General features: G+C 52.3%; 3 protein-coding genes across 3 annotated transcripts; 2 read left to right on the top strand and 1 right to left on the bottom strand.

The window, feature by feature from the left end:
• The first annotated feature begins 6,355 nt into the window (after positions 1-6,355).
• Positions 6,356-12,004, top strand: KYAT1 (kynurenine aminotransferase 1). Its single transcript, XM_009484627.2, has 12 exons — positions 6,356-6,414; positions 7,379-7,529; positions 7,843-7,992; positions 8,366-8,452; positions 8,558-8,686; positions 9,029-9,149; positions 9,830-9,906; positions 10,157-10,246; positions 10,626-10,812; positions 11,034-11,110; positions 11,418-11,504; positions 11,936-12,004. The coding sequence occupies exons 1-12, from the start codon at positions 6,362-6,364 to the stop codon at positions 12,002-12,004; spliced, it is 1,278 nt and encodes a 425-aa protein (XP_009482902.2). The 5' UTR covers positions 6,356-6,361.
• A 1,823-nt stretch (positions 12,005-13,827) lies between these two features.
• SPOUT1 (SPOUT domain containing methyltransferase 1) lies at positions 13,828-19,209 on the top strand. Its single transcript, XM_075716016.1, has 12 exons — positions 13,828-13,869; positions 13,952-13,994; positions 14,227-14,346; positions 14,672-14,831; positions 15,475-15,564; positions 15,915-15,964; positions 16,205-16,335; positions 16,748-16,820; positions 17,190-17,288; positions 17,969-18,071; positions 18,622-18,769; positions 18,963-19,209. The coding sequence occupies exons 1-12, from the start codon at positions 13,828-13,830 to the stop codon at positions 19,035-19,037; spliced, it is 1,134 nt and encodes a 377-aa protein (XP_075572131.1). The 3' UTR covers positions 19,038-19,209.
• Positions 19,210-20,169: 960 nt separating this feature from the next.
• ENDOG (endonuclease G) lies at positions 20,170-22,635 on the bottom strand. Its single transcript, XM_075716970.1, has 3 exons — positions 22,138-22,635; positions 21,166-21,275; positions 20,170-20,455 (listed from the first exon to the last, which is right to left on the bottom strand). Exons 1-3 carry the CDS (start codon positions 22,633-22,635, stop codon positions 20,170-20,172), a joined length of 894 nt encoding a protein of 297 aa, XP_075573085.1.
• Positions 22,636-26,261: the final 3,626 nt, after the last annotated feature.

The following is a 26,261-nucleotide window of genomic DNA, read 5'->3' as shown; positions in this document are numbered from 1 at the left end:
ACCAGTGATCACTGCTATAGTAAAATAAGCATATCTGTGGCTTTCTAGGAATATTATAGGTCTTAGCATCCTCCTGTAGTCATAGGCACAGGACCTGTACCGGAGGAGCTATGATCCCACCTGCCAGGGGACAGTGTTGCAGGCACTCACCAGCCCAGCGCAATAGCGAGGTCTTTTAAAAAAAAACATAATTAAGAAGAATTGTTCATGTCTAGATGCACTTGTTAAATTAAAATGACCTGACAAAAGAGAGGGTCCTAATTTTCCTTGAGTTTTACGGTACAAACTCCAAGAAGATCAGATGGCGTCCTTTTCCTCACTGGCCGCATGCATACTATCCACCAATTTCTGCTGAATTTCAAGAGGACATTAAGGGGAAGTTACATGTTACTCTTGAACCACTATAAAGGCCAAACTCTGCCAAAGAAGGTGGGGGCTCATGCTCTCGTGCATCCCTTCTTCTCCCCACTCCTCTCTGCTCGGGTCCCCACACAGATCTCCATTTCCTTGCAGTGCCTTTAGCACTCACACCCACCCTGCCCTGAGCCAGTCCAACTCATGGGCCTTGCAGAAAACTGGCCACTTTTCTGCCAGGTTGGCTTTTTGCTAATTTAGCTAGTCAAGTGAGCTCTGCTCAGGGGCAAACAACAACCAGGGAAGGTGCAACACTGGCAGAGGAGGGGGCAAAGAAAGCATGGCGAGGGCAGCAGGAGGGAGAGGAGAAAATGGCACTGAGCCATTAGATGGCTCAGGATGTGCCACGTACATTCTTACGGAAGCAAACACAAGTTTTCCTTTCATCTGTTTGTTTCAGTGTTTGAGTTAAACAGAAGTTCAGAAAACAAACAGTTTGCATCTGCCAGCACTGACATTCCCTCCCGCTTAGTCATGGCAGGGATGCTGTGAACCCAGTGGCCAGACGTCAGGTTAGGATTCAGGAACCTTTGGCACAGCGGATGTCAGGCACTTCCTTTCCCTGTGGCTCACTTTTTCCTACTGTGAAAGGGAGACAGTAATTACTCACTCAAGAGTGCTACACAACCTGATTCATCCGTGCAGGTAAAGCCTTGTCACAAAAGCAAGAGGGAAGCCAAGAGTGGACAATTTTCCCTCTACACCTCATTTGAGCAATTGTCACCTCTCAAATGACTGATGGGGAGTTCAGCTCCTGCATCCGTGCGCTGAAATCCCCCTCTGAGGCTGCTGTCTCCCTGCCCGTCCACAGCCCAGGGGTCGGATGATGCCGCAGGACCCTGCTTTAGGTTGTATCATGGACAGTTGGTCATTATCCTCTGATGAACCTAATGCTGATGCTTTCATCTTCTGTACCTGTGATGCATTCTCTTCTCTAATAATATTAAGCCTGCAGGGCGAAATTTTTGTGAATGTCTGACTGACTTAAAAATTAATTTTTCAAAATGACTGAAGGCTTCACTCAAAGGGAAATTCCCAGCCATCACCATGACAAAGTAATTATAGCCATACCACAAAAATTATCCCACTTACAATTATGCCGATAGGAGCCTCCATCTGAACAATATGCTGGGATATTTTTCCCAGGTAGCTTCCCAGGAAGCTCTGGCTCTAAGCATCCAGGAGGAAGGGACCTGTTCCCAAAAGCCCTCCCCTCCCTCACCCTGGTGCTTTAGAAAGCCACCCAAGATCTCCCTTTCCCTGGTACGATCTCCTCCATGGGAGTGTTGTAGCTCAGCTCCTGCCAGCCCTGCCTGCCGGCGTCATTTCCCCTGCGTCCCCTGCAACCTCTTCCACTCCTCCCAGGAAGTCCCAGCTGTTTATGAAGCATTTCAGAGCCAGCGAGAGGGAGGCATGTCTGCAAATGCAGCCTGGGCGGTTGTTCCAGCCTCTCACAGCGTAAGGCAGCGTGGCCCAGCTTGATGTAAGTTGGTTTAACCTCCCACTGTCCCTTTCTGGGAGCTGCCTTGTGCCTTCCTGTGCTCACTTGCTGGTTGTCGCTGCTGCATTCGCCCGTGCTCCTGCTGTGGCTTTGTACTCCACGGTGTGAGGGGTTCAGGCGGACCCTTGTCCCTAAAGCCTTTTGGGTGCACCTGTGAGCAGCCAGGCTGGCCAGCACCATGGAGGTGCTTGGGGAGCACCGGGACGGAGGAGACGGCTGGCGCCTGCGGGCTGGAGGGCAGGAGGTGGTGAGTGACCGATCCCCACGGTGACCTTTCTGCTGTCACCTCCGAAATCCTTAGTGTGCTCCGTCCTGTGCCCTCCGCCAGGGCAAGAGGTGCCCCGGCTCCCTTGCAGGGAGCATACGTGCAGCACAGCCTGAAATGCCCAGCCAGGTAAGAGGCTCTCTGAACCTTTCCCAGGATTTTTGACTCTCTGGTGGCTGACCCCACTCCAAAACGCTGTCCAGGGCTGGGGAGGTGAGGCAGAGCCCTCTGCCCTAGCCCCGGTCGGCTGCTCACACTGGGAGCAGCACCCTGACCCCTCTAGCTCTTCACAGGAGCCTTGTGTACAGCTCTTACACCACCGCTGCAGTTTTCTGTAATCCAGTGAAGCCCTTTTTACTACCACACTTTCATTTTGTCACCTGCAGGGTTAGTCCCCTCATTCCAGTACTCATTCACTCTGCATCCCAAAGCAGCGTCCCCCACATCTCGGCGCCCGTCCCTGACATGCAACTGTCCCCCACACAGGGACAGGGTGGATATTTCGCAGTCCTGAGCAATGTTATGCTGTGGCTTCCTGTTTCTCCATAAATTGTGCTGTTTTTTCCCACCTGGGCAAAGAGATGTAAAACCCCACTGGTCTCAGCTGGCAGCCGCTTTGCACTTTTGTTAGAAATAACACAAAATGCAAACAGTGGGGACTCACATCCTGCATGTAAGGATGGAAAGTGCATCTAGCAGTACTGAGAACTTACTTGTGGGCTGGCTAGCTTCAAACCTGTTTTAATTTATTTTTTGGCAGCTGGGTAAATTAATCCATGGCTGGTCAAAATAAGGGTGCATGCATCGTCCAGACTCACCGCTTTTATCTCAAGTACCTAACAAAACATTAACTTATATTAGCTTAAATACTGCATGTTTAAGCAATGCTGTAGAATAGTTGAGGGGACCTGAGGTGAAGGAACAGGCTGCATCAGGCACAGATATTAATTTGTTTGGGGCCTTGAAGGAAAAGTAAACACCAAAATCACTTTGGAGATGGAAGCTGACATCTTGTTAATCAGAATAAAACTTGTGACTAAACAGCCTGGAGTTGCAGCAGCTGGGAGGCCAGAGTTCTCAAAATAGCAGCACTCTTGCTTTGATTTTTTTTTTTTTTGGCAACCTTAAGAACATGAAGGAAGAAGGAGAGATGGGTTTGTATGGAGTAGGTTTGCCCAGCGTACATCCCTAAGGCTCTTTGTTTCACTTGCCAGCCTCAAGAGGCAGGGTGTCCAAACAGCCCTGCCGAGGCACAGCCCCAGCAGTGAGGAAGGTGGAGGTGCTTCAGGGGAGGAAGGGCAGAGGCAAGAGATCCCTGGGATCAATGAAACTGGATGGGAAGCTGATGTTGAATAGCGAATTCGCAGAGGATGCCCTCTCACTGGTGTCCATACCACACCCCCCAGTGCAGAGGAAAGTGGGGGAGCCTGGAATTGGGGACCAAGAAGGCAGAAGCCATGGCTGCCCTTGTGATCCTGACTTTGTGTGTGTCACGGGTACTAAGTGCAGTCCCAGCACTGTTTGATGTTGCAGCAGCAACACACAAAGCAGCTCGCTCTCCCTTTTCCTTTCTGTGGCAGAATAACCACAGCTTTGGGTCTGGACCTGCCTTGTTCCCAGGTACACAGAGTGTTTGCTTTACCCCTGCAGGTGTGGAGCAATTGTCTCACCCCCCTGCTTTGTGTCTGGGGGAAATGCAGGTCTGTGCCCATAGGAGTGAGACAGCAGGAGCCGTGGCATGCTCAGGAGAGTGGGACCGTCTCTGCGTCACTTCTTGCTGGAGAGGAAGAGCAGCGCTGGATATAGCTTGTACTCGAGCGAGGTATTGAATGCCCAGCATGACTTTCTGGCTGGCAGCCTGGTCCCTGGCCCTGGCTGCAGTGGTCTGGAGCCCGGGGGAGCTCACTGCCCAGGAGCTAGCCTTGGCAGCAGTGGCAGACAGGGCACGTCAGGAAAAGCCACACTGGTGCAATCTCCTCTGTACCTGCTTATTTCCAGATAGCCTATTTAAAAGGAACATCTCGTAATCTCCATACAGAAGAAAGCTCATTGTCTGTGGGGTTGCCTCATCTGATGGTCTCTCCTACTAAAGCCTCTTGTGTTGCAAAGTACTTGGGAAATACCAGCATCCCTCTTGGAGATACAAACTTGCAGAGCAAGGAAATCATGTGTGGCAGGAAGTCAGTGGTGGAAGGTTGTGGCCGCTAAGTCTTCCACATTTGCACCCAACCATTCTGTTTGGCTGCCAGGCAAATTGCCACTGGAGAAACACATCATTCAGTTTGGGGAACAGAACAGGCTGAAAGAGATTCGGGGGCTGCTTGGCCCCAAGCTTGTGTTGCTCTCCAGCCTGATGGGCAGCCGCCCATGGCAGCATCACGCAGGCTGAGGATGGGGTGAAGGGGACGTCAAAAGAAGAAAGTATTTGTCATTTCCCTTTCTGAAAGGGCTGGAGCAGACAAGGCCTTTCCTCAGAGCTGGGAATTTGTGGGCTTAAAGCACCTTCTTCCCACTGACCCCCTTCACAGTCGCCGATGCTGTTAAGTTCTCTGAACTTTGGCCAGCAGCAGCCCCACCACAAGAGAACAGAGCTGGAGCTGTTAATATTTCACCTCCAGCTATCTTTTACTTCCCAAGCCACAAATCTGTCTACTGCCACTAAAATCAGCTCAGGCACCAGATCTTGCTGACTGTAATATCCATAAGCTTGTGCAGAAAAAGCAAAACAGAGGACTAGGGGAGGCAGTGACTTCTGCTCACCCTTGGCTACCTGCCTGGCATCACAGGAGAGAGCAGAGGCCACCCGGTGCCTTCTGAAACACAGAACTCCTCAGCAAGTTATGTGCAAAGGTCCCAAGTGAGGGCTGAAGCTGTATAAAAATCCAAAGACGTCAACGCAAAATATCGTCGGGGCACTTTTCAAATTCTGGTGCAGCCCTCTAGGAATGGCGGAGGTGAGCAGGTAAATGGGGAGTTACCACTGCAGCCGAGCCTGGGGAGGGGGGCTGAACTGGTACCCCCCGCACCATCCCAGCACAGCAGAGCACATCCCAGCTCTGCGTCTTACATCTCAGCTGCTTTCACATGCCCTCCTCATCCCTGTTCAAGTGTATTTTATTTGCTATAGTGACGATCTTTTTCTTGGCTCATTGCTTCAGAGACACCCTCCTCATGTCCCCATGCTGGCTTTTCTTGTTGCACTGAGCATCGTTTGTCTCTGGTTTCCAGTCCCTTCGCTGTCTGGTTACCTTTTCCCCATGCTGTTGAGTTATTAAATTCTGCCTCTGACGCTCTTCATCATCCTCATGATAAATCCCCCATCAAGCACATCTGACTTTCTCCCACTGTGCTTATCTGACTGGAAGGAGGATTTTGCTCTCAAAGTTTCCTACTGTCCTTCCTTCCACCACCGCTAGCCATGATGCACGTGGAAATTAGGTATCAACTAGGTGAACGGTACCTTGGTGTCTCTGTACATCAGACTGGCCTGTGTGCTGTACTCCCCTCTTGCCCGTACCCAGCTGCTGCCTGGTTTTGCCCTGAACTTTAGGTGCAGAAATCAGTGTTTTGCTTAGGATCTAGAGCAACTTCCTTCACCGAGGGCTCCAGGAAGACAAAGGAGCACATACTACTTCTACTACTCCTTAGAGCAGTATGGAATAAAAAAGTTTTTTCTTCTAGGAAAAGGGGATATTTTGTGGCGTGTAGAGAACAAGGAGGTCCTTCTGATGGAGGACAAGAGAGGCTATGGAAGGCAAAAGCCTGAGGTCTGGGGTCGTTGGCCTGGCTGTTACAGCTTGGCTGAGCTCATTTGACCCCGTGATCTATTCCAACTGAAAATTGAGGCTTAAGGCACTGCCAGCTCCCCAGTGAGTGTACAGACGCTTCTTTTGTTCATCTGTTTTCTGAATTCTTGTTGAAACCTGTAAACGGAACATCCTTCTCTGCCAGTTCTGGTCTGTTTGATCTTTCATAAAAGTATGTGAAGCTTTTTCCAGAAACCACTGCAACGCTGTTACCGCTCTAAGGTTGGTCAGCAACAGCCCATGAGGCAATACTAAAGGGCACACCTTCTACTGGGAAAAACATACCTGGAGAGGCCATGTCCCCTTTGTGCGTGGCCCCATTGCCATTAATAAAAGCTTCAAACTCACTTTCTTTCTCTCTCTTTGCAGGCGAAAATGTCAAGGCCAGTGCAAGCTCGGAGGCTGGAGGGAACAGATAAGAATATCTGGTGAGTTAAGAAAGCATCTGGTTTACCCCAGTGGTAAATGTGGTTTTAGGCAGCCCAACACCAACAGATAGAAACCGCCACAGCCACATAGCGCAGAGCAGCAGTCTCCCTCCACTGCTTTGCATTTGCTCAGGAAGCGCATCAGGGCAAGCTTGTCCCAGGAGGCTTTACCCTGGCTGAGTTCTGTACCTGCTGCTCACACTTCATGCCGTATCAGGTGTCCCACACCGTCCTGTGGGAAGGCAGGCGGAAGCACCTTGTAGTGTATTGCACTCCATCCAACCCATCTGCCCGAATGATCCCAGCAGCACCCAAATCTGAGCCACATGGTTGCAGCACAGTGGCTGCAGCCTGGCGTCTGCTTCAAGCCCACCCTAGGGCACTGCAAGCAGAGAGACAAGCGAAGGGATGCTGCAAATGCCATTTCCAGCCTGCCAGGCACAGTATGGCATTGGGAAAACTGCATGTTTGAAGAAGATATTTAAATGGACTTTCCCCAAAGCCATGCTGCGCCTGGTTTCAAGCTACAAACTGCTGATGAGCCGGCTCTTGGGTGAGACAAATGCTGAGTTCAGCTTGCCTTTCCCTCTGCAGAGGCCTTCATGGTGCCCAGTTGCTAAATTTCGCAGAACTGATATGAACTTGAAAATCTCTGAGACCTCTCCTGCTCGGTCTGGTCTGATCAGAAGCAGTGCACAGCTTCAGCTGTGACCACACACCCAGACAGCACAATGGATCTTTCCTTCGAATTAAAACCACTCCCCAGTGCAATCGTGGCTCACCCTTGTTTTAATTGAAATGGGTCTGAAATTACCTGTGCTTGGTCCTGCCCACCTGTGAGCAGCAGGATGGCTCTGCAGGAGGGACACCAACCTTGCTCACTTCCAAAGGGATGCTGGCAAGCAGAGTCAGTGCCAGCGTGCTGCCCAGACCCTCTGTAAATGCTTGTCTTTCTTCTCTCCAGGGTGGAGTTTGTAAAACTGGCTACCACCTACTCCACAGTGAACCTGGGCCAGGGCTTCCCCGACTTCTCCCCACCGGACTTTCTGACGGAGGCGTTCATGAAAGCCCTCAGCAGGGAGAACCATATGCTGCACCAGTACACCCGTGCCTTCGTGCGTGCACAGACCCCCCCTCCTCGGCAATAACCCCTTCACTCCCCATTAGCCTTGGCCGCTTCAGGGCTCATCAGGCAGCAATAAACAGAGCAAACCATATGAGGCAAAACATGCATCCAGCCTCAGGCCAGGCCCCCCGTGCCCAGGGCTGTAACACCCTGCTTTACCAGGGCGTTTGAAGCAGCCAGGCTGGAAGATGCCCCACGCGCTCTGTCACAGGGCACTTGGCTGCCCAGACCCCTTCCAAGGGCTCATCCATGTTTGAGAAGGCTTCTGCAACCCAAATCCCACCCCTCCTCTCACCCCACAGGGCCACCCACCTCTGGTGAAGATCCTAGCCCAGTATTTTGGGAAGCTGCTTGGACGAGACCTGGATCCTATGACCAATGTGATGGTGACTGTGGGGGCATACCAGGCCCTTTTCTGCTGCTTCCAGGCTTTCATTGACGAAGGCGATGAGGTAACCCAAGATTTGGGCTTGTTGCACAGGCAGCCTTCCCCCAGGAGAGCCCTTCCTGGCTATGAGTCTGCCAGGGGGAGGTTTGCATAGTCCTTTTGCAAAGCAGAAAAGGTTTTATCCCCATTATCCAATATTTGAGCTTCCAAAAGAAAAAACTCTCTGCTGCAGGGCACTGTTTCATTTCTGCATAAACCAAAATAACAGTTTTGCCCTGAGTGATGTTGTTTTTCCCTGGCACTGCCCACTGGCAATGCAGGTTCTGCATTGCAATAATTCAGGGATTAAAATTTCCAGTCCCTCCCATTGCTCTCTGCACCCATCACAGAAGGTCTGAGCAGGGCCAGGAGGGCGCTGACATGTCCCTTTCTTCCAGGTGATAATCATTGAGCCCTTCTTCGACTGCTATGAGCCAATGGCAAAAATGGCTGGTGGGATGCCTGTGTTTGTCCCACTGAGACCGGTGAGTGGGTCGGAACAAAGCTGTCGAGGAGGGAGCGAAGAGGTGAATGGTAAGCAAAGTGCAGAGGTAGCAAAGCAAGCTGCGATTCCCCTCTGTTCTCTCTAGAAAGCTCCGAAAGATGGAAAATTGATGTCTAGTGCAGACTGGCAGCTGGACCCAGGTGAATTGACTTCTAAATTCAGTGAACGGACAAAAGCCATCGTCCTGAACTCACCCAACAACCCTCTGGGCAAGGTAACACCTCTGGCCTTGCTGTGGCTGGCTCTGAAAGCAGCTGGACTGCTACTGCTCACCGAGCCACATTTGCAGCATAGCAGTCACTTGACCTTCCTTGCACAGGAGGCAAATGGGTGTTGTGGCAGCACTGCATACTGCACCCACTCTTTTGGTGTTTTTAAGCCTGGTCTTTTGTGCCAGCAGTGGCTTTGCCCTTTTAGACCATTGCAGCCAGCTCCTGCCCACCCTGGCCTGGGAGATGGTGCAGGCAGGGCATGCAGACTTTGCAGAGAGGCGGGGACAGGCAGAGGCTCAGAAACGCTCCTGCTGCATCTCTGATCCACTCCCTGCCTGCTGCAGGTATTTAGCCGAGGGGAGCTGGAGCTCATTGCAGATCTGTGTGTGAAGCATGATGTCCTGTGCATCAGTGATGAAGTGTACGAGAGGCTGGTGTACGATGGGAAGGAGCACATCCGCATCGGTATGGAGAATGGCTTGGCTGAGGTTGGATGTATTCTCTGGGTACAGCATCTTCAGGGAAGGAACTCGTGATTTAACTGGGGTCCCTGGAAATTACCTGGGCTGCTTGCATGCACAGCTCTACCAGGCATGTATCCCCATTAGAGGTATTTTGCTGCACTTCAGTCTCAGCCTTCAAACCAGGTCTTAAACTGGAGCCCTGACTTCCAGAGCCAGTCAGAGGAAACAGAGAGTTGGCTTCACAGTGTGAGATCCAGAGCAAAGAGCCCTTTGGCTCCAGAGAAACTGTATTTTTTTTTTCCCCACATGTTGTAAAAACACAGTTTTCTGGTGTCTCTAATTTTGGGGCATCCATTTCAACACGATTTCAGAGGCCTGTTCTTCCTGTTGCAGCAACATGCAATCACCTTGTTGCAGGGTAATGGTGCTTGGCACTTCTGGGAACCCCTGGGGCTGGGTACATGCATATGAAAACACTTAATTACAATGAGATGCTCTTGAGAAACCTGGCCGCCTGCTTGGGATGTGCTTTGAGGCTCATCCAGGTGAAAGATGTGCTGTGAACACAAGAGGCCACCATGGGTTACTGTGGGCAAAAAGCTCTCACCTTGTTATTAATGCAGTCCAGAAGCAAGCACGCTGAGCTCTGCCATCATTGTTTCTCTTTTGCTGTGTTGCCAGCCAGCTTGCAAGGGATGTGGGACCGCACGGTGACCATCGGGAGTGCTGGGAAAACCTTCAGTGCCACTGGATGGAAGGTGAATTCCCCTGTGTGGCACCTCGTTGTCGCACCCCCTTCCCTTTGCTCCAGGGCATGGATCCCACTGCCATAGCATGGCACTGGGGACACTGCTGCCACACACTCAGCTTTGAGTCAGGTCTGAACGTATCAAAGCTGCTTTATGATAGCTGTCTGGAAAATACAATGAAGCCAGCACAGGCAAATAAAGGGGAGCCTGAGCAGGTACCCAGAGGCTTACCACCTTCCTCCTCCTCTCCTGGCTGCAGGTGGGTTGGACCATGGGACCCAACCGGCTGCTGCAGCACCTCCGTACCGTGCACCAAAATTCAGTGTACCACTGCGCCACAATTGCCCAGGTAAGGTGGATCCCTGCAACTGGCCCTGCAAGTCCCAAACCTGCAAAACAGCAGTGAGAGAAGGTCCTTCTGCCCATGGCTGACCCGAAAGGCACAGACAGAGTGATGTGTGGTGCCCTGGAGAGGCTTCTTCCCCTCTCCTTGCAGTTGCCCCATGCCTGAGAGGAAGGGGAGAGTCCGGCCTGCTTGGGGTATAAACTTTATTTTGCATTGACAAATCCAAGGGGCAGTTTGGAGGGGCCAGAGGCAGAGAGCTTGGCTTGGTGCAGTGAGAAATCACCCCCTGCTCCCTAGTCACCTGTGAATTGCATCAGAGCAAAGACTCTGGTTCTGAAGCAAGCCTTCACCATCTTCCCTCTGGCTTCCTCTCTCCTCACAGGAGGCTGTGGCTCAGGGTTTCCAGAGGGAGCTCGAGCTCTATGGGAAACCAGAAAGCTACTTCGTCCAATTGCCCAAGGAGATGCAGCAGAAGAGAGACTGGCTGGTCCAGAGCCTGGATGCTGTGGGGATGAAACCCATTGTTCCCGAGGGCACCTACTTCTTGGTGGCAGACATCTCGGAGTTCAGTGAGTCGTGCAGCTGCGGTTTTGCTCAGGCAGGGCTGAGTATGGTGGCCCAGCTCAGAGTCATGCCATTAGCAGGGATAGGAACCTGCATAAACCACCACCAAAGCAGGGATGGACAACAGCGTGTTTCCCATCCAACCTCCCAGAGGCTGTGGGTTTGGGGCTTGGCTGAGGCACGCAGCAGCAGCCCCCACCTCTGTGCTGCTGTGCTTCTCCTGCAGAATCTGACGTCCCTGATGCCCCCGACTCCGATGAGCCCTACGACTCCAGATTTGCAAAGTGGGTGGTCAAGAACAAGGTAAATGTGTCTGGCCCTTTCCACCGCATTTGCCCTGGGTGGGTTTGTGCCCTCCCTGCTGGCTGCGCTCACGGGAGCCAGCAGCACACCGCCACTGTCAGGGCCAGCATGATGAGCATCCAGGGGCATGCCTGGGGTGTCTGTCAGCAGCTGGCCTCAATTCTGGCAGCCTGAGCTCAAGCAGAATGAGCAGACAGGTCGCCAAGGGCATCTACAAGCCCATCCATGAGACTTGTGAGCAGTAAGTGCATAGCTCCATGCCAGCCCAGAAAGAGTAACCTCAGCTCTACGTATTTCCTCTTCCCAGGGCCTTGCCACCATCCCACTCTCCGCTTTCTACTGTGAGGCCCACAAGAACAACTACAACCATTTCATCCGGTTCTGCTTCGCAAAGGTGAGATACGTGGCAGCACAAAGGAAGGCAAGGTTGGGAATAATAATCAGGGCTGGTTTAATGAGCTAAACGCCAAGAAGAAATGCAGAGCGCCTTGGGCATTAGAGCCTGAGCGTGGCATCACAGCTGGTCCAACGCCCTCCTGCAGACATGCGAGCAGAGCCGGGGGCAGGAGGTGTGCCGGTGCCATCCTAAGCTTTGCCCCGTCAGCATCCCACATTTCTTGGTCAAGGCTGAGAGTCTTCTGGGTGTACATTTAGCTGCCAAGTAGCTGTGCCCGCCCCAGAGATGGCTGTGCCTGTGTCATACTGAACACAGGGCACTTGAGATGTTCCAGAATGAGAATGGGATTTTTATACAAATGATGACTGCAATGGGGGAAAAGGGGATTTGGCTGGAAGCCACTGACCAAACCTGCGGTATTTGTTTAGGAGGAAGCCACACTGAAGGCAGCAAACGACATATTGCAAAAATGGAAATGGGAAAAAACTAGTCCCTGAGCGCACTGTAGAGAAAACCAGGTTCTCCTTGGTCCTCACCTGCCACATTGCTCTTCGTCCTCTTCCTTTGCTTGGCTACAAACTTTAATCTGTCCTTATTTTTGTGTTTTCAACCACATTTTCTGTCAGACAAATGGGTAAGAGGTTTGCTATACCCAGGGTCTGGGCTACACTTTCTGTAACTGTGAAATGATCGCACTGTTCCTTGCAAGAAATGAGTCTTTGCCAGTATTCAACATTTCTTCCTCTTGGGTTTAAAGACTTTCATAATCAGTTCTGGGATGCGTCCAGCAAGACACAAGGTAAGGATGGCTCCTGGGGTCTTCTCCGGCACCAAATTCTGAAAAGGTGTTTCAGGACCTACCTTTAAGGCTGTGCTGGGCGGTTACTATGACTTGTCTTGCTCGACATCCCCACTCATGTACCCCAGGGTGCAGGACAGTGCAGTATTACCACCCATCAGCAGGTTGATTCCTATGATCCTGAAAATTATAAACCTAGTGAAATGCTATTTCCCATAATTAACAATTTTCCCATTATTTTTTTTCCTGTGCATCTCTGGGGAAGGTGACCATAGAATCGGTAACTGGCTCCCCCAGGAAACAGGCTTTCATAAATAGCCCAGCTAGTGCCAAACCTTCCCTGTCCACCCTCCAAACCACCCCTGGTACTTTGTCAGGGCTTGGCAGCATTGCCCAGGCTGCAAAGCAAAACCTTCAGACCTTTGACAAGTGCACGCAGTGGCCGGGGAGGAAGGGCACAGCGGCCTTGGGCTGCTCCTGCTGCTGATGGCCCCCACAGCCTCCCACCCACCAGGCTGGTGGGGTAATGTGAGCAGCATTTTGAAAGGTAATTCTTGCATCATTCTCGATTTCAGCCTGGATAAGAATGTGAAACAGCATCATCAATCACGCAGGAGTTATGTGCAACAGACTGTGCGATAAGTATTTGTGGTGGTTAAATTATTAAAGTGGAATTACTGCAGTTACTGAAGAGTAAATGTCTCTGTAATGATTATAGGGCTGACGCAGCTCTCCTGGAGAGCTGCCGTCACCCATGCAACATCGGCGTTGCATCCCGCAGTGGTGGCTGCTTGTCCCACCCAGGCTGGCAGGTAGCAGGTCTGCCAGGTTTTCTATGTCGGGCTGCAGCTGGCGGTACCGACACCCGTGGTACACCCGACACCCGTGCAGCAGGGCTGCGCTGATCTGCGTGAGCAAGGCTAACACAAACCTGCCTTCGCCCAGCGGAGATGCATCCCATCTCACCTGCCTGCCCAGCCTGGGTGGGCAAGGGTGCTGCTGAAGGCCCTTTTGCACCCACACACATGCCCAGTGCTGGGAGAGCTGCAATCACCGAAACAGATGAACAACTGTGAGATTAGATTATTAATGTAAAGATTAATTGCAACATGCCCACATGTGCAGGCTCTTGCTCTAGGCCATGACACACCTCACAAGGGGCAGGGTGCATCCCCACCATCTTCCAACACACACGCAATGCTTGTGCAAAGACGCCCAGACGCGGATGTCCAGATTTTTTACACCCACTTCGCCCCCCACCCCCGACAGACACTCCGTCCGCCCCCCCCCTCCATGAGCTACGCCCGCACCCTTCCATGGTTTCCTTTAGGCCACCCATTCTCCCGCAAAACGAGGCAACCCCTGCTTAGCTTGACAGCCCGCGCAGGCGACTTAAACACTGCTCCTCGCCCCCGCCATTGGCTCACGTGACGCCGGCCTCCTCCCCGCCGTGGGCGGGCACCGGCGCCCTCCGGCCAATCAGCGCCGCGCAGGGGCGTGGCCGGGGAGCACGGGCGGAAGATGGCGGACGGCGGCGAAGCGAAGCGGCCCAAAGGGGTGCAGGTGGGGGGCGCGCGGCGGTTGCGCGGTCACCGGGGGCGGCCCCTGAGGCGAGCCCAGCGGTAACGGTCGCTGTCTCCCGCAGGCTGAGGAGAGGAGGGTGGACTGGCGGCGCTGGAAACAGGAGAGTAAGGCCGGGCCCCCGCGGGGGCTGGGGGCGGGCGGGCAAACCGGGGCGCACCGCGGGGGTGCTCGGCGGGGCCCTCGGGCCGTGAGGAGCCGCCCCCGAGCGCTCCGTACCCCGGCGCGGCCCTCACCGCGGCGTCCAGGCCCGCGGCCCTCGTGCTGTGCCCCTCCAGCCGCCCTGCTGTGAGGGCTCGCGGCTCGTCGTTTAAAGCGAGATGCTGTCCTCCGTTCCAGGGAAAGCAGAGAAGAAAAAATGGAAGGAAATGAAGCTATTGAAGAAACTGGAAAAACAGAGGGAGCGGGAGCTGGCAGAAAAACAAGCCGAGAAGCAGGAGGAGCAGAAAGAAGACAAAGGTGATGCCACTGTGACCCGGTGGGGAGGCCTGGGTTGAAAGAACTGGGAGAACTTGGTTGTTAAAGGTCAGTCAGTTTTATGTATCGATGGGAAAGGTGACTCTCGGCTCCATAGATCTGATACAGATCAATCCACGTGCATAAACAGGCATGAACACAATGCAGTGAGCACTGCACAAAAGACCTTTCTTAAGAGAAAACCTGTGATTAAAATCCAAGAAACGGAGGTTGCTTTTTTCTCCAATTGCAGTTGAAGTAGTAAATAAAATGCTCTACATGCAGCTGTCACGCTGTGGCTCTCTTCTGATGGCACTCTGTTCCCCAGGGCGTCACTACACACTGAGTGTAGCCCTGCCAGGCTCTATCTTGAACAATGCCCAGTCGCTGGAGCTGCGGACATACCTTGCTGGACAGATTGCTCGGGCCTGTGCCATCTTCTGCGTGGATGAGATCGTAGTGTTTGACGAGCATGGAGAAGATGTAAAGTAAGGAGGAGCCATCTTGTTCTGCAGAAAGCGTTTCCTCTTTGCTTTCTGTTTCTTCAATCTTTTATTAAGCTAAGACCAGGAAAGAACTGCATGTACCTCAAGCAAACGTTTGAGCCTCTCTTAGATGCCAGGATTACAGGGACCCCTATACCACTGGGCAAATTATGTTGACTTCACTGCCCTGGCAACTAGGATCGCTTATCCCAGCATAGGGATGACAAAGCAGCAGGAGGTCAAGTTCTCCTGTACTCTTAAATCTTGCTGTGGAGGGACAGGGCTTGCCTATATCCTCATGAAAGACAAATTCCTGTCCTTCAGCTTTTCAACCTGGACCTGTATCTGTGTTAACTGGCCAAGCCATGCAACCTTGTAGCATCTGGCTGCCAGGTTGTGTCAAGAAAAAAAGATCAAAAACCAAACTGAAAAAGATACTTGACTTAGAGAGAGAGTTTCAAATATGATTTGCTAACAGTCTCTCCCTCTGGAGTAGCCCTTTTATAAGGCGGCCCATTTACTTCTTAGGGGCAGAGGGTGCTGCTATTTTCAGATTAAGGAGCAAGGCTTGGTATTCTGGAGACCTGGCCATCTGGGGCTGTGCAGTCTCATGCTGGGTTCACAGGCTGCTCTTTTTCTCTTTCAGGAGTGTGGAGGGGGACTTTGAAGGAATTGGGAAGAGAGGCAAGGCTTGTGTGCAGCTGGCTCGGATCCTGCAGTACTTAGAGTGCCCTCAGTAAGTCCACCATGGTCAGACTGTGCATCGGATTTGCATCAGAACTGACTACCATGGGTATCTCACGCTAGAGGGTATGGGAGCAGGAGGCAAATTCTGTTTATATCACATAATTATGCAGGAACACAGGATCTAATTGTTTCTCATGTCTGGTTCAGGAGTTTAACTAAAAGAAGAGCAGTGAATGGAGGATACAACCCACATGATACATTAGAGGTAGATCAGGGACTTGATGGAGCTAAGCATGCTTTTTTCTGTACTCAGCTCCTTTGAGTCAGAACAGCGCTAGAATTGAGGGTTGGATTCCTTAGAAACAACCATTTTCACATTTGAACCTTCTCTGATAACAGGTACTTGAGGAAATCCTTTTTTCCAAAACATGAGGATCTGCAGTTTGCAGGTAATGATTCAGTTGTCTCTGTCCCAAGCTGCTGGCTCCCCCTTCCTGAGCTCTGGCTCTTGTTTTGCATGACATGCCCAGAATTGAACAACTTTTCCCCACTTTAAAGTACAGGCGAGGTGCTGTGCCATGCTATGCTGGACCAGAGAGGGAGGGGGCAGCAGAGCAGTTGTACTTAAACCTGCGTTCCCATGGTTTGTGTCCTCTCCTTAGCAGTTGCTTTCCTCTGTGCTGTTTCAGGGCTGCTCAACCCCCTGGACAGCCCCCACCACATGCGGGTGGATGAGGATTCAGAGTACCGAGAAGGTGTAGTGTTGGACCGGCCAACTAAGCCAGGCAGAGGCTCTTTTGTTAACTGTGGGATGAGGAAGGTATGTCTGTCACCCACAGATCCCAAAACAATTTCCCTTGTCTCTCTGGCAGATGTGAAGTAGGCAGGGTGGGTACTGCTGAGTTTCTGAAGGTCATAGCAGGCTGGCATGGGGTTTAATGCTGTTGCTATCTTGTCCCTTCTGGCTCGTTAACGGTTGTAGCTTCCAAAGTCCTGGCAGGCCTGCCCATTCCAGCACATTGTTTCTTCACTGCTGGAGTTGAACCTTTCAGCAGCAAAATAAGTCTCAGACTGCTGACCCAAGCCATGCTGAGCCTGCTCTGCACTGTGTGAACCACGCAGGCCCTGATTGCAGAGCTCCTCATTCCAGCTCCAGGCCAGAACCCCCACTTCCTCAGGGGGTTCCCCAGTACTTCTGGAATGTCTGATGCTGATGGTGACTGTCCCTGCAGGAGGTGCAGATTGACAGACAGCTGAAACCCGGTCTGCGAGTCACTGTGCACCTGGAGGAACCCCAAAAGCCAGGTAATCACTGCTCTGTTAGCATTGGTAAGCTTCAGTCCTGCAGGAGGTGGTCCTTCCATACAACAGCCTTCATATTATTAATGTTTGAAGGTACCCAATGGCTCTGCATGTTCCCTTCACTGCACACACAATTTTAATAACACCCTTACCATACCTCCTTAGTTAACTGGAAAGAACTATTAGCTCTTTGACCAACAATAAACATCCCAAACATAACCGCACACTTTCCAGAATGCGCTCAAACGGGCAGTTCTTGGTTCTACACCAAGTCAGTGCCCTGCCCCAGAAGAAACTGCTGTATGTGGCTGGTCAAATCCAGCTCTCACTAGGCGATCACAGGGGTTGTTAATCTCTTTGCTTCCCTTTCAGAAGCTAAAGTGCGGAAAGGCACCGTGGTGTCCTCACACCACCCTCGGACAGTCTCGGGCTTGTACTGGGGTTACAGCGTCCGCCTTGCCTCCTGCCTGAGTAAGTATTTGCAGGGGTTCTCTGCTCTCTGCCATGTCTCTGTCTGGGCTTCCACACCAATTTCAGGCCTACTGGCTGCACATCTGCAGCACACATGAACATCTCTTTGAAATCTCTCGTCTCAAAGGCAGCTTACATGTGCAGCTAGCAGCCATGTGGCAATCTAAATTTAAGGGCTAAAGCTAGGGGCATGAATCACCCCAGTCACCTACTTTGCCCTGTACTTCCCCTCACCGTTGTGCCAAATGCCCGTGTTGTAGCAGGAGACAAGAGTTGGTGCTCTGCAGCCGGTACATCTCCATGATAACTACCTCTTGCTCATTCACATCAAAGCCAGTAGTGACATTTGAACTCAAGAGCTCTGCAAAATCCTTTTCCTGTCTTCTAACTGATTTGACCTCCTAGGAAAATTGTAAACCATTAGTCAAGGAGTGGCTCCTGGCACCTGTTTGAGCTTTGAGGAAAAGGTGCTGCATTTGAGAAGAGTGCCAGAGACTCCTGCAGCAAGGGAATTGTGTAGGAAAGAGGAATCATTCTTCTGTCTCCTGATGCACTAGTGGCACTGAAAAGCAATTCCTTCTGCTGCTACCACTCACTGTGGAGCATTCAGCCTGTCAAGAAGGCACACAGCATGGACGAGGGCACCACATGAATGACCCCACATTGTGTTTGTTTCCCAGGTGCTGTCTTTTCAGAGTGCCCGTTCAAGGAAGGCTACGATCTCTCTATTGGGACCTCAGAGCGGGGCAGCTCCGTGGACCAGGCCACTCTCCCCTCCTTCAGGTTCGTGTTCTGCCCACTTGGCCACACTCGGAGCCTGCAGGGAGGCCTGGTGCAGGCAGCAGAGCTGCACTGTGGCCTTGGTGTTCTCCCAGGAACGCTCCTAGATACAAGCACAAGATGCTTCTGTGTTCTGCTGCTCCCTTTTGCACCAATGCACGTTCTTCCGCATGACAGAAGCTGGGGCAAGTACCCCAGGACAAGGCCAATTCCTTTCTTCTTTCTCTGGAGTTGGTAGCCAGGGACTGTCACAGCGGCCAAGTGCTGTGGGGCTTTGGGAGGCAGCTGCATTGGGCAGTGTCAGCAGGGGATGCGGCTCCCTGCTTCAGTGGCACAGAGGAGCTTGAACGCAGACCCAGATACCTGAAAAAACTTTATCTGCAAGAAGTAGACTTGTTTCTTTAAGAGAACTGTTTCTGTGAAGCCAATTCTTAATCCACTTGAAGTTTCAAGGCATGTGAGCAGCTCTCCTATGTAAAGCCAGTAGCATCTGCCTTGGGACAGGGGCAAGAGCCAGCCTCCCCTCTCACCCTGTCCCTGTGCTCTCCCCTAGGCATGCCCTTGTTGTGTTTGGAGGTCTTGAGGGCTTGGAAGCGGGGGTTGACGTGGACCCAAACCTGGAGGTTACCGACCCAAGCGTCTTGTTTGACTTCTACCTGAACACGTGTCCCAGCCAAGGCAGCAGAACCATCCGGACAGAGGTAGGGCGGGTAGCTAATGGCGCGGTAGGGCGCGAGGCCTCTGTGCGCAGAGCAGTGCTGCGTTTCTGCCTCTGGCGGTGACACGTATGGCCTACGTGTTGTTCCCCACGGTGTCACCTCAGCAAAGAGTGGCTGGCTTGCCTGGTCTGCCTCAGAGAGCAGCACCTCTGACTGCTGCCTGGATCTGTTCCAGGAAGCACTGCTGATTTCTCTGTCTGCGCTGAGACCCCACATTGATGAGGCTGTGAAGACACCCAGCGACAGCTGAGGGAAGGAAAACCACTGACCTTGCCGTCAGCTGAGGACTGCCTTGGGGAAGCGGCTGTTCAAACACGGGGTGCTGGGCAAACCACTCCAAGAGCCTGGTGGGGCCAAGACGCAGCGTGACTGAAGCTGGCAGCACTGCTCGACCAAGTGTCTGGCTGCTGTTGGGACCAGCAAGTGTGCACCCTCCTGCCTGCGTGGTCCAGCCACGGGCTGGTTGCTGCCTCTCGGCAGCTGGGACAAGCCTGGCAGCAGACTGGGTCTCAGCAATTCAGACATTCGGGGTGGGGAATAAAGCCAGTATGGAACCTCAGCTGCCTGGAAGTCTGTGTGTGTCTTGGCGTAGAGGATGGGCACTCAATGGCCAGGGGGCTGGAGCCAAGAATCAAAACTTAATCCTTATGCCAAGAAGCTGTTCCTGTCCCAGTTAGCCTGACTTCCCCCAGTCCTCCCTTCAACTCCAAGGCTTCATCCTTCCCAACAGCAGGAAGGGCTGGAGTTTCAGCTGGGCCTCAGCACTAAAGCACACCAGCATAGCTCGTTACAGTTTGGCTCCATCTATGATGCCTTAAGCTCTGCCTACAGCAAGCTCAAATAGGAAAGCAGCTGGAAAAGTTGGCTCTGTCCTTCCCCCTGCTCTGGCCGAGATATTCAGAGCTTTGGTAAGAGCAGAGAAGACCCAATGGTGTTCAAAGCTTTACTGCTAAAACCATCTTCTGAAAAGAAAACAATCGTACAATCATTTGGCCACAGAAAGGCAGGAACCTCTCCTCTCCCACTGCACCCATCTTGTTCTTCTCTGCTAAACAGCAGAAATTAAGTAACTTTCCTTTGTGTCTTAATGAGCCCTACACAACTCAAAGGGAGCAATTACAAGGGTACACTCCGTACCGCAGCACAGGGGCAAATTCTAAAGACGTACCATGGTGTCAAGTGCCTGGGAGCTTTCTGCAGGACCTGCCTTTGAGACCTGCCACGTGTACGTTTCACTGTTAGGTGAAACGAGGGGAAGGGTAAAGAGAAGCATTGGTTTGATTCTTATTTCTCACATTTAAAATTGCACAAGGAACTATTACTCTGTGGGTGACTACTGTCAGTCCCTTGCGAGGGGATACCTGGGTTTGTTTAGTCAGAGTTCAACGTTTGTTTCCAGCTGTGATGGCTTTCAAGTTACTTGTTCTCTTCAAGATGTTTGGGACAAAGAGGAGCCCTGAGGCTCGCTCAATGCTCTCAATGGGGACCAGGAACCGTTCCAGGGGGATTTTCTCATCCACAGGGCTGTTGGGCATCACATACGAGCGCAACTCGATCTCTCCACTCTCCTTTTCCAAGATGAGCACCTTGAAGAAATGGGTGGGGACGGCCACGTTGTTCTTCCCAATCACCTGGTACTTGACGTACATCTTCCCATCAGCCTCCATCCTGCACCAACAGCAATGTCCCATGTTACCGCATTGTCTGGTGCCACATCCACCCCCTCAGCCCTCCACCATCCCCCCCCCAAGTGAGCCCCCACCCCACAGCATGGCAGGGAGCAGCCCTACTTCTGTGGCAGAAACAGAGGCTACGTGACATGGTGAGGCTGAGCTGTGTATTGGGTCTGTTCCCCGCAAATCCCTTCCCTGCTGTCTCTTTAATAGCCTTTCCAAGCCATTTCCTGCTGCTGAAGAGATCTCAACATGAGACAGCTGCTCTTTACCGCTACACGAAGACCTCTGCAAATAAAGTCAATGCTCTTAAGTGGAGAAATGGTCCATGAAATAAAACCTAGCAGCTTTATTCTGCAGGGAAGGGGTCTGCAGTCTAATCTGTTAATCTAATAATCTAGTAATCTGCTACTACTAGATTGTTAAGGACTGCAAACAAAAGTGACTTGGTTATGTTGTAGCTCAAGAAACCCACCTTTACTCACGAAATAATCGACCGAATGGGAAACACACAAACTAATCCTAAGCCCAAGAAAGCACCTTTCCAGAGAACCTCTGCACACAGCTGGTCTCACCTACTGAGCAGGGCCGTAGCAGATTGCTCCCGTTTGGGAGCAGCTGGGAGGCTGCATCCCCTCAGCCTGCTTTCCTTTCCCAGCACGATGCATCTTTGAAGCACGGGCCCAGCTTGGCCCTCATGCTTACCTGGGCAGGTAAAGGGGTCCTGTGCAGACATAGACGTTCTTGTTGTTCCTTGCCAAGCTTCTGCTGTACTTCTCAAGGTTATTCCAGGCATTCTGGTTTAAATGAGGATCCTAGAAACACAACCAGGGCAACACAGAGAGCAAAGTCAGTTGCTGGGGTACTTCTTCGCTGTTCAGAGTAATAACACCCGCCTTTTCTGTAACACGTCTCACAGTACCCCAGGCACTTTCCCGAGAGATCTGCGCTATCACCTCCACTCTGGAAGGTGCGTACGGTGAGGTCCCGGTTTGCACACCCAGGAACAGAACCCACTCTCCCCAGGCCGTGACTTTTGCAAGCCTCTGTCCGCCTGTTTAACTTTGCTCCTGCAACGAGCTGCACTGAACGACACCTCACGGCTCGAGAGGAGCGTGCAGGCAGGCAGGTGCGTTTGCAGGATTGCTGTTGTTAAGTTTAGCGGGAAATCATAGAATCATAGAATCGTTTAGGTTGGAAAAGACCTTGAAGATCATCCAGTCCAACCATTAACCTACACTACCAAGTCTACTCTAAACCAATCAAGGGTAGACTAGACTAAACCGTGTCCCGAAGTGCCACATCTACCTGTTTTCTGAACACTTCCAGGGATGGTGACTCCACCACCTCTCTGGGCAGCCTGTTCCAATTCTTGACCACCCTTTCTGTAAAGAAATTTTTCCTAATTTCCAACCTAAACCTCCCCTGGCGCAGCTTAAGCCCGTTTCCTCTCGTCCTACAGCACCCCCGAATGAATTTGGCCACTTTGGTCCCTCTCTGCCTGAACCGCTGTAGTGACAGACACAAGGAAGAGCCGGAGACGCCCCGAGGCGGTTGCCAGCAGGGAGCAGCGTCTGCCCTTGAAGCCAGGCAGCTCCGGCTTCCCGCCTCCCCCCGCCCCGGCCGGGACCAGGGCCGCCGGCGCTGCGCGGAGCCGGTGCCCGCGGCGGCTCCTACCTGCGGGGCGATGTTGCTGAGGTAGAAGGTGTCCCGCATGGCTTTCTGGCTCCATTTGTGGTTGGCGGCGGCGGCCAGGTGCCCGCGGTCGAAGCCGCTGCCGCGGTAGTCGGCGTTGGTGGCGCGGTGGTACTCGTGCACCGAGTCGTCCTCCTGGAAGTCGCAGCCGGCGCGGTCGGAGGTGCCGCTCAGCGTCTCCCGGTTGAGCTGCTCGATGACCCAGAGCGCGCTGCGGCTCCGCGGGTCGTAGCACAGCACGTAGGACTCGCGGCTCCGCAGCTGCGCCAGCCCGGGCAGCCCGTACTTGGTCAGCTCGGCCCGCCCCGCGCCCGGCAGCGCCGGCGGACCGGCGGCCGCCACGGCGGGCACCACGGGCAGGCGGGCCAGCAGCCCCTCCGCCGCATCGCCCTCGGCCCGGCGGCGGGCGGTGAGGGCCGCCCCCAGCCCCGCGCCCAGGGCCAGCGAGGCGCCGGGCAGCAGCCACCGGCTCCGCAGCATGGCCGTGCGCTGCGCCGCGGGAGCGGCCGCCGCTTAAAGGGGCCGCGGCCTGCCCCGCACGGGCCTCTTCCTGCTTAGGCAGCGGGAGCGTCGCCCCTTTAAGGGCGAGAGGGCGGCGCGGCGCTCCCCGGGCCGGGCCCCGCCGGCGGCGACAGAAGCGGCTGCGACACCGGTGTGCAAAGAAACCATTTTATTAGGACAAACGAGAGAACAGCATTCAACGAGAGCCCCGGAGGCCACGAGGGGGGCTCCAAAGTACAAAAATAAAGAGCGGAGCGGTCAGCGAGGCGGCGCGGGGGCACCCGCGGCTCCCCCCGGCCGGACACGACGGCGACCTTGGCGGCACGGTCTGCCCCGGGCCCCGCCGCTGCTGCTGCTGCTCGGTCGCTTGGTTCCCCCCAGCCGCTGTCACAGAGGGCATCTAGAAATACCGCAGTCACCACCTGCAGCAGCATTAACTCCAAGCTCAACACGGCGATTCACATCACCAACAGGAGACGTTTGCACAAAGCCACCCGTTTAAGTTAAAGGAAGCGTTATAAAAATAGTGTTTAAAAAGAAGCATAAAAGAAGGAGGTTTAGAGTGATGAAGTGTTCTCTATACCCTGTTCTGGCAATTCTTTCCAGACAAGGGGAAAAAAAAAAAAAAAAAAAAAAAAAGAAAGGTGTTATTTGTTCCTCTCTTTCAGGGAAAGGGCATTTTAGAAGAGCGCTCCAAATAGCTAAAACAAAGTCACTGACACTCCTTAAGGGAAAACAGCCTGTGCTTTCCCAAACACCCCACACTCCCCCAAAGCAACTTCTGGCCTTCATTCCACTCACTGCCAAAGTGTGAATAATTCTAGGTTAGGTCACAAAATTCAAACTCAAAAATCAGTGTTCTGAGTGACCACCATCAACGGCTTGATCTCCTGTACCCTGCTGGTTCTACCTCACTGGCAAAGCCGCAAAGCTTCCCAAGGTCTGAATTACAACATGCAGGTAGAGCAGACCTCTTCTTCCCAGGAAAGGCTCATCTCTACCGACATCCAGAGCATCCTGTTTTTCCTCCCGGTTGAAGATGGGTCCCCCCTCCCCTGCCTGGCTGTAGTCCTGTCTGCAAGGAATGAGTTGCAAGAGTTATTTAAAAATCCTCTGTTTAGGCCCCTATGAAACAAGGGGTCCTAAAGGCACCCCAGACTAACACCTCCCAAAGCAAAGAACTGCCACTTCATCCAGCCTTGCTGCTCCTGCAGCAGATTAGGATTGAAAGAAATCAGAGGTGGAAACATCTCAAGGTGGAGCAGTTGTTACTTGGGCACAGAAGCAAGGACCACTAGTTAAATACCATCTGAGTTGAACAACAGCAGCAGCAACAACAAAAATCAACAGAAGCTTTTGAGGAACGAAGCCAAGGAAACTCATGAGGAGATTCAAAAGCTGGAAACAAGACTTTCTTTTCTCCCATCAAAAAATCTGGTTTTGCTCTTAAGGAAAGGAGAAAGTCCTTGGAATAAAGAAATGGATGTCCCAAGTCATTGAAAAGTACAACTCCTTTCAATAGCCCTTTTCAACAGCAGGACAGAAGTCTTACTGCACGGGAGGGGGTAAGGAGGGACATAAAACCGCTTTTCATGTAGGAACCAGCCTGTCTGGGTGTATCAAAGTTGTTACCAAAGTTTTCCCTAAAGAAGAACTCCACCAGTTTAGCAGCCATAGCCTGGATAAGGCTAGAAAATTTATCCCAGAGAACCTTTCCATCAACCGAAGCTCTCATTGTATCCCATTAAACCACTGCAGACTCCTTTTAAAAGTACTCACCATCACCCCCTAAAGAGAAGTAAGACAGCCCAATATAAGCCCTTCAGCACCTAGGAAGGAACAAGACGGCATGACACCCGTACCCAGACAGCCACCCGCACCACTACTTAAGTAGCCATCTCCCCTGTGTCTTCGAGTGTTCATAATGCTACAGACCAGCACCTGGTTCAGAGTAGGGCAACACCACTGCGGGACGTCAACCTCAGGGCCCAAACGCTACTCTGAGAACAAGCCGAAGTTCATCTACAAGTAATGCTTTAATCCCGACTGGCCTGCTGCCTTCTCAGATTATTTTAAGGAGACTTCTAGCTATTCAGAGCAGGAACCCTCATAGATGCTCCTGTTAGCAGTGAGAAAATACAGCATAAGGGAACTCTGCACTTGCCAGGTGGACCTGAAATGGACAGGCCAGGTGTTCAGGGAGATGCGAGCAGAGATTGTACATGGAATGCGAGCGCTACAGCAGTATATTAGAGCAGTTCTGAGACAAAAGTGTATGGATGAGGTCCAATTCTGCCTAAGAGTTCAACCCTCCAGTTCTACATTTGTGCCTACCAGCTGGCTGTTTGGCCATATGAGGGCTGACTACCGGCCTCTCTAGCACAGGGTACCCAAGAGCTGAGACCATGAGACCACAGAGAATAGCTCAGCAATACAAGGCAGGAAGAACATCCATCCCGTGGTTAGAGCAGACAGGATGCTTCATCACACAGCTGTCCTGGTCTATCAGTTCCATATTTCTTGGAGGAAAACTCTACCCTCTAGGAATGATTGCAGCAGAGAGGGATACTGTTAGCCACAGGTATTAATTACAGATTGTTTTGTCTTCAGTTGCTCTTGCTGCACCACAGCAGCAACACCTGGCTGCTCCAGCGTCACTTGAGCATCTTCTGAAGAGGCAGAGAGATTGCTTGGGATTGCCAATAAGAACATAGGTGCATGCATCAACTTGTCCTCTGGTCTCCCCACCCACGCGGCCTTATGAGAATTACAGCAGCCTGTAAAGAACTGGCCTTCAGTGAAGGAAATAACACTAGTAAAAAAGCTGAAGGCTGACAATATCCCTCCTGCTAGGGCAATTCTAGGCCATCAGCAGCTTAAGCAGATCTTACAAAGACTGACCTTTAACAAATCAATACCCATAAATACCTAAAATTGCAGTGTTAAACAGCTGTGCAGAGGTGAGCCAGCACAGCACAGAAAGAAAAGGAAAAGCACGCTGGATTAGTGTTCACTCAAGATCTTCTGCACAACCGAAGCACCTGGGTGCTGGCAGTTTTTCCCTCTGAGGATTACAGTTTCTGATCAGCTTGAGACTGCTGGCAGGTTAGCAGTTCTCTCCATAGTTTGTCTTAGTCAATGTTCACCTGAGCCTGCTCCACTGTGTTTGAAATGCAGCAGTTTCCCTCTCAGGAGGACAAGCGTCCAACTCAGGAGTGTGACTCCAACAGGACCGGTACACAGAAAAGTGGATCAGCCCCAGCAGTCAGCTAATGCCAAATGCTTGTATGCCCACTGGATTACACCAGAAAAGGACTCTTAATTGTAAGTTGGACCTGTACCATGTCTCCTCCTGACAAGAAGCACTATGAGACAGTAGCAAGGTTACCGTGACCAGAGCTTACACAGGGTAGTATTATGCAAGCCACTGAGGCAGAAAACCCCAGTGCCATGCCTGTATAAGCCCCTAAATACGCTGTCTTCATTGCACATGACTAGATGCCCATTTCTTGTACTGCAGAATCCTGATTGTAGCTGGATGTGCTCCAGTTCAGAGCCAGAAAAGCAGCTTGAGGCCCCTCTGCAGCAACAAGCTCCTGCTCTAA

This window comes from Pelecanus crispus, chromosome 9 (genome assembly GCF_030463565.1).
Source record: "Pelecanus crispus isolate bPelCri1 chromosome 9, bPelCri1.pri, whole genome shotgun sequence".
Classification (NCBI taxonomy): Eukaryota; Metazoa; Chordata; class Aves; order Pelecaniformes; family Pelecanidae; genus Pelecanus; species Pelecanus crispus.
Note: the sequence above shows the minus strand (reverse complement) of the source record. Positions and strands in the feature narration are given on the sequence as shown.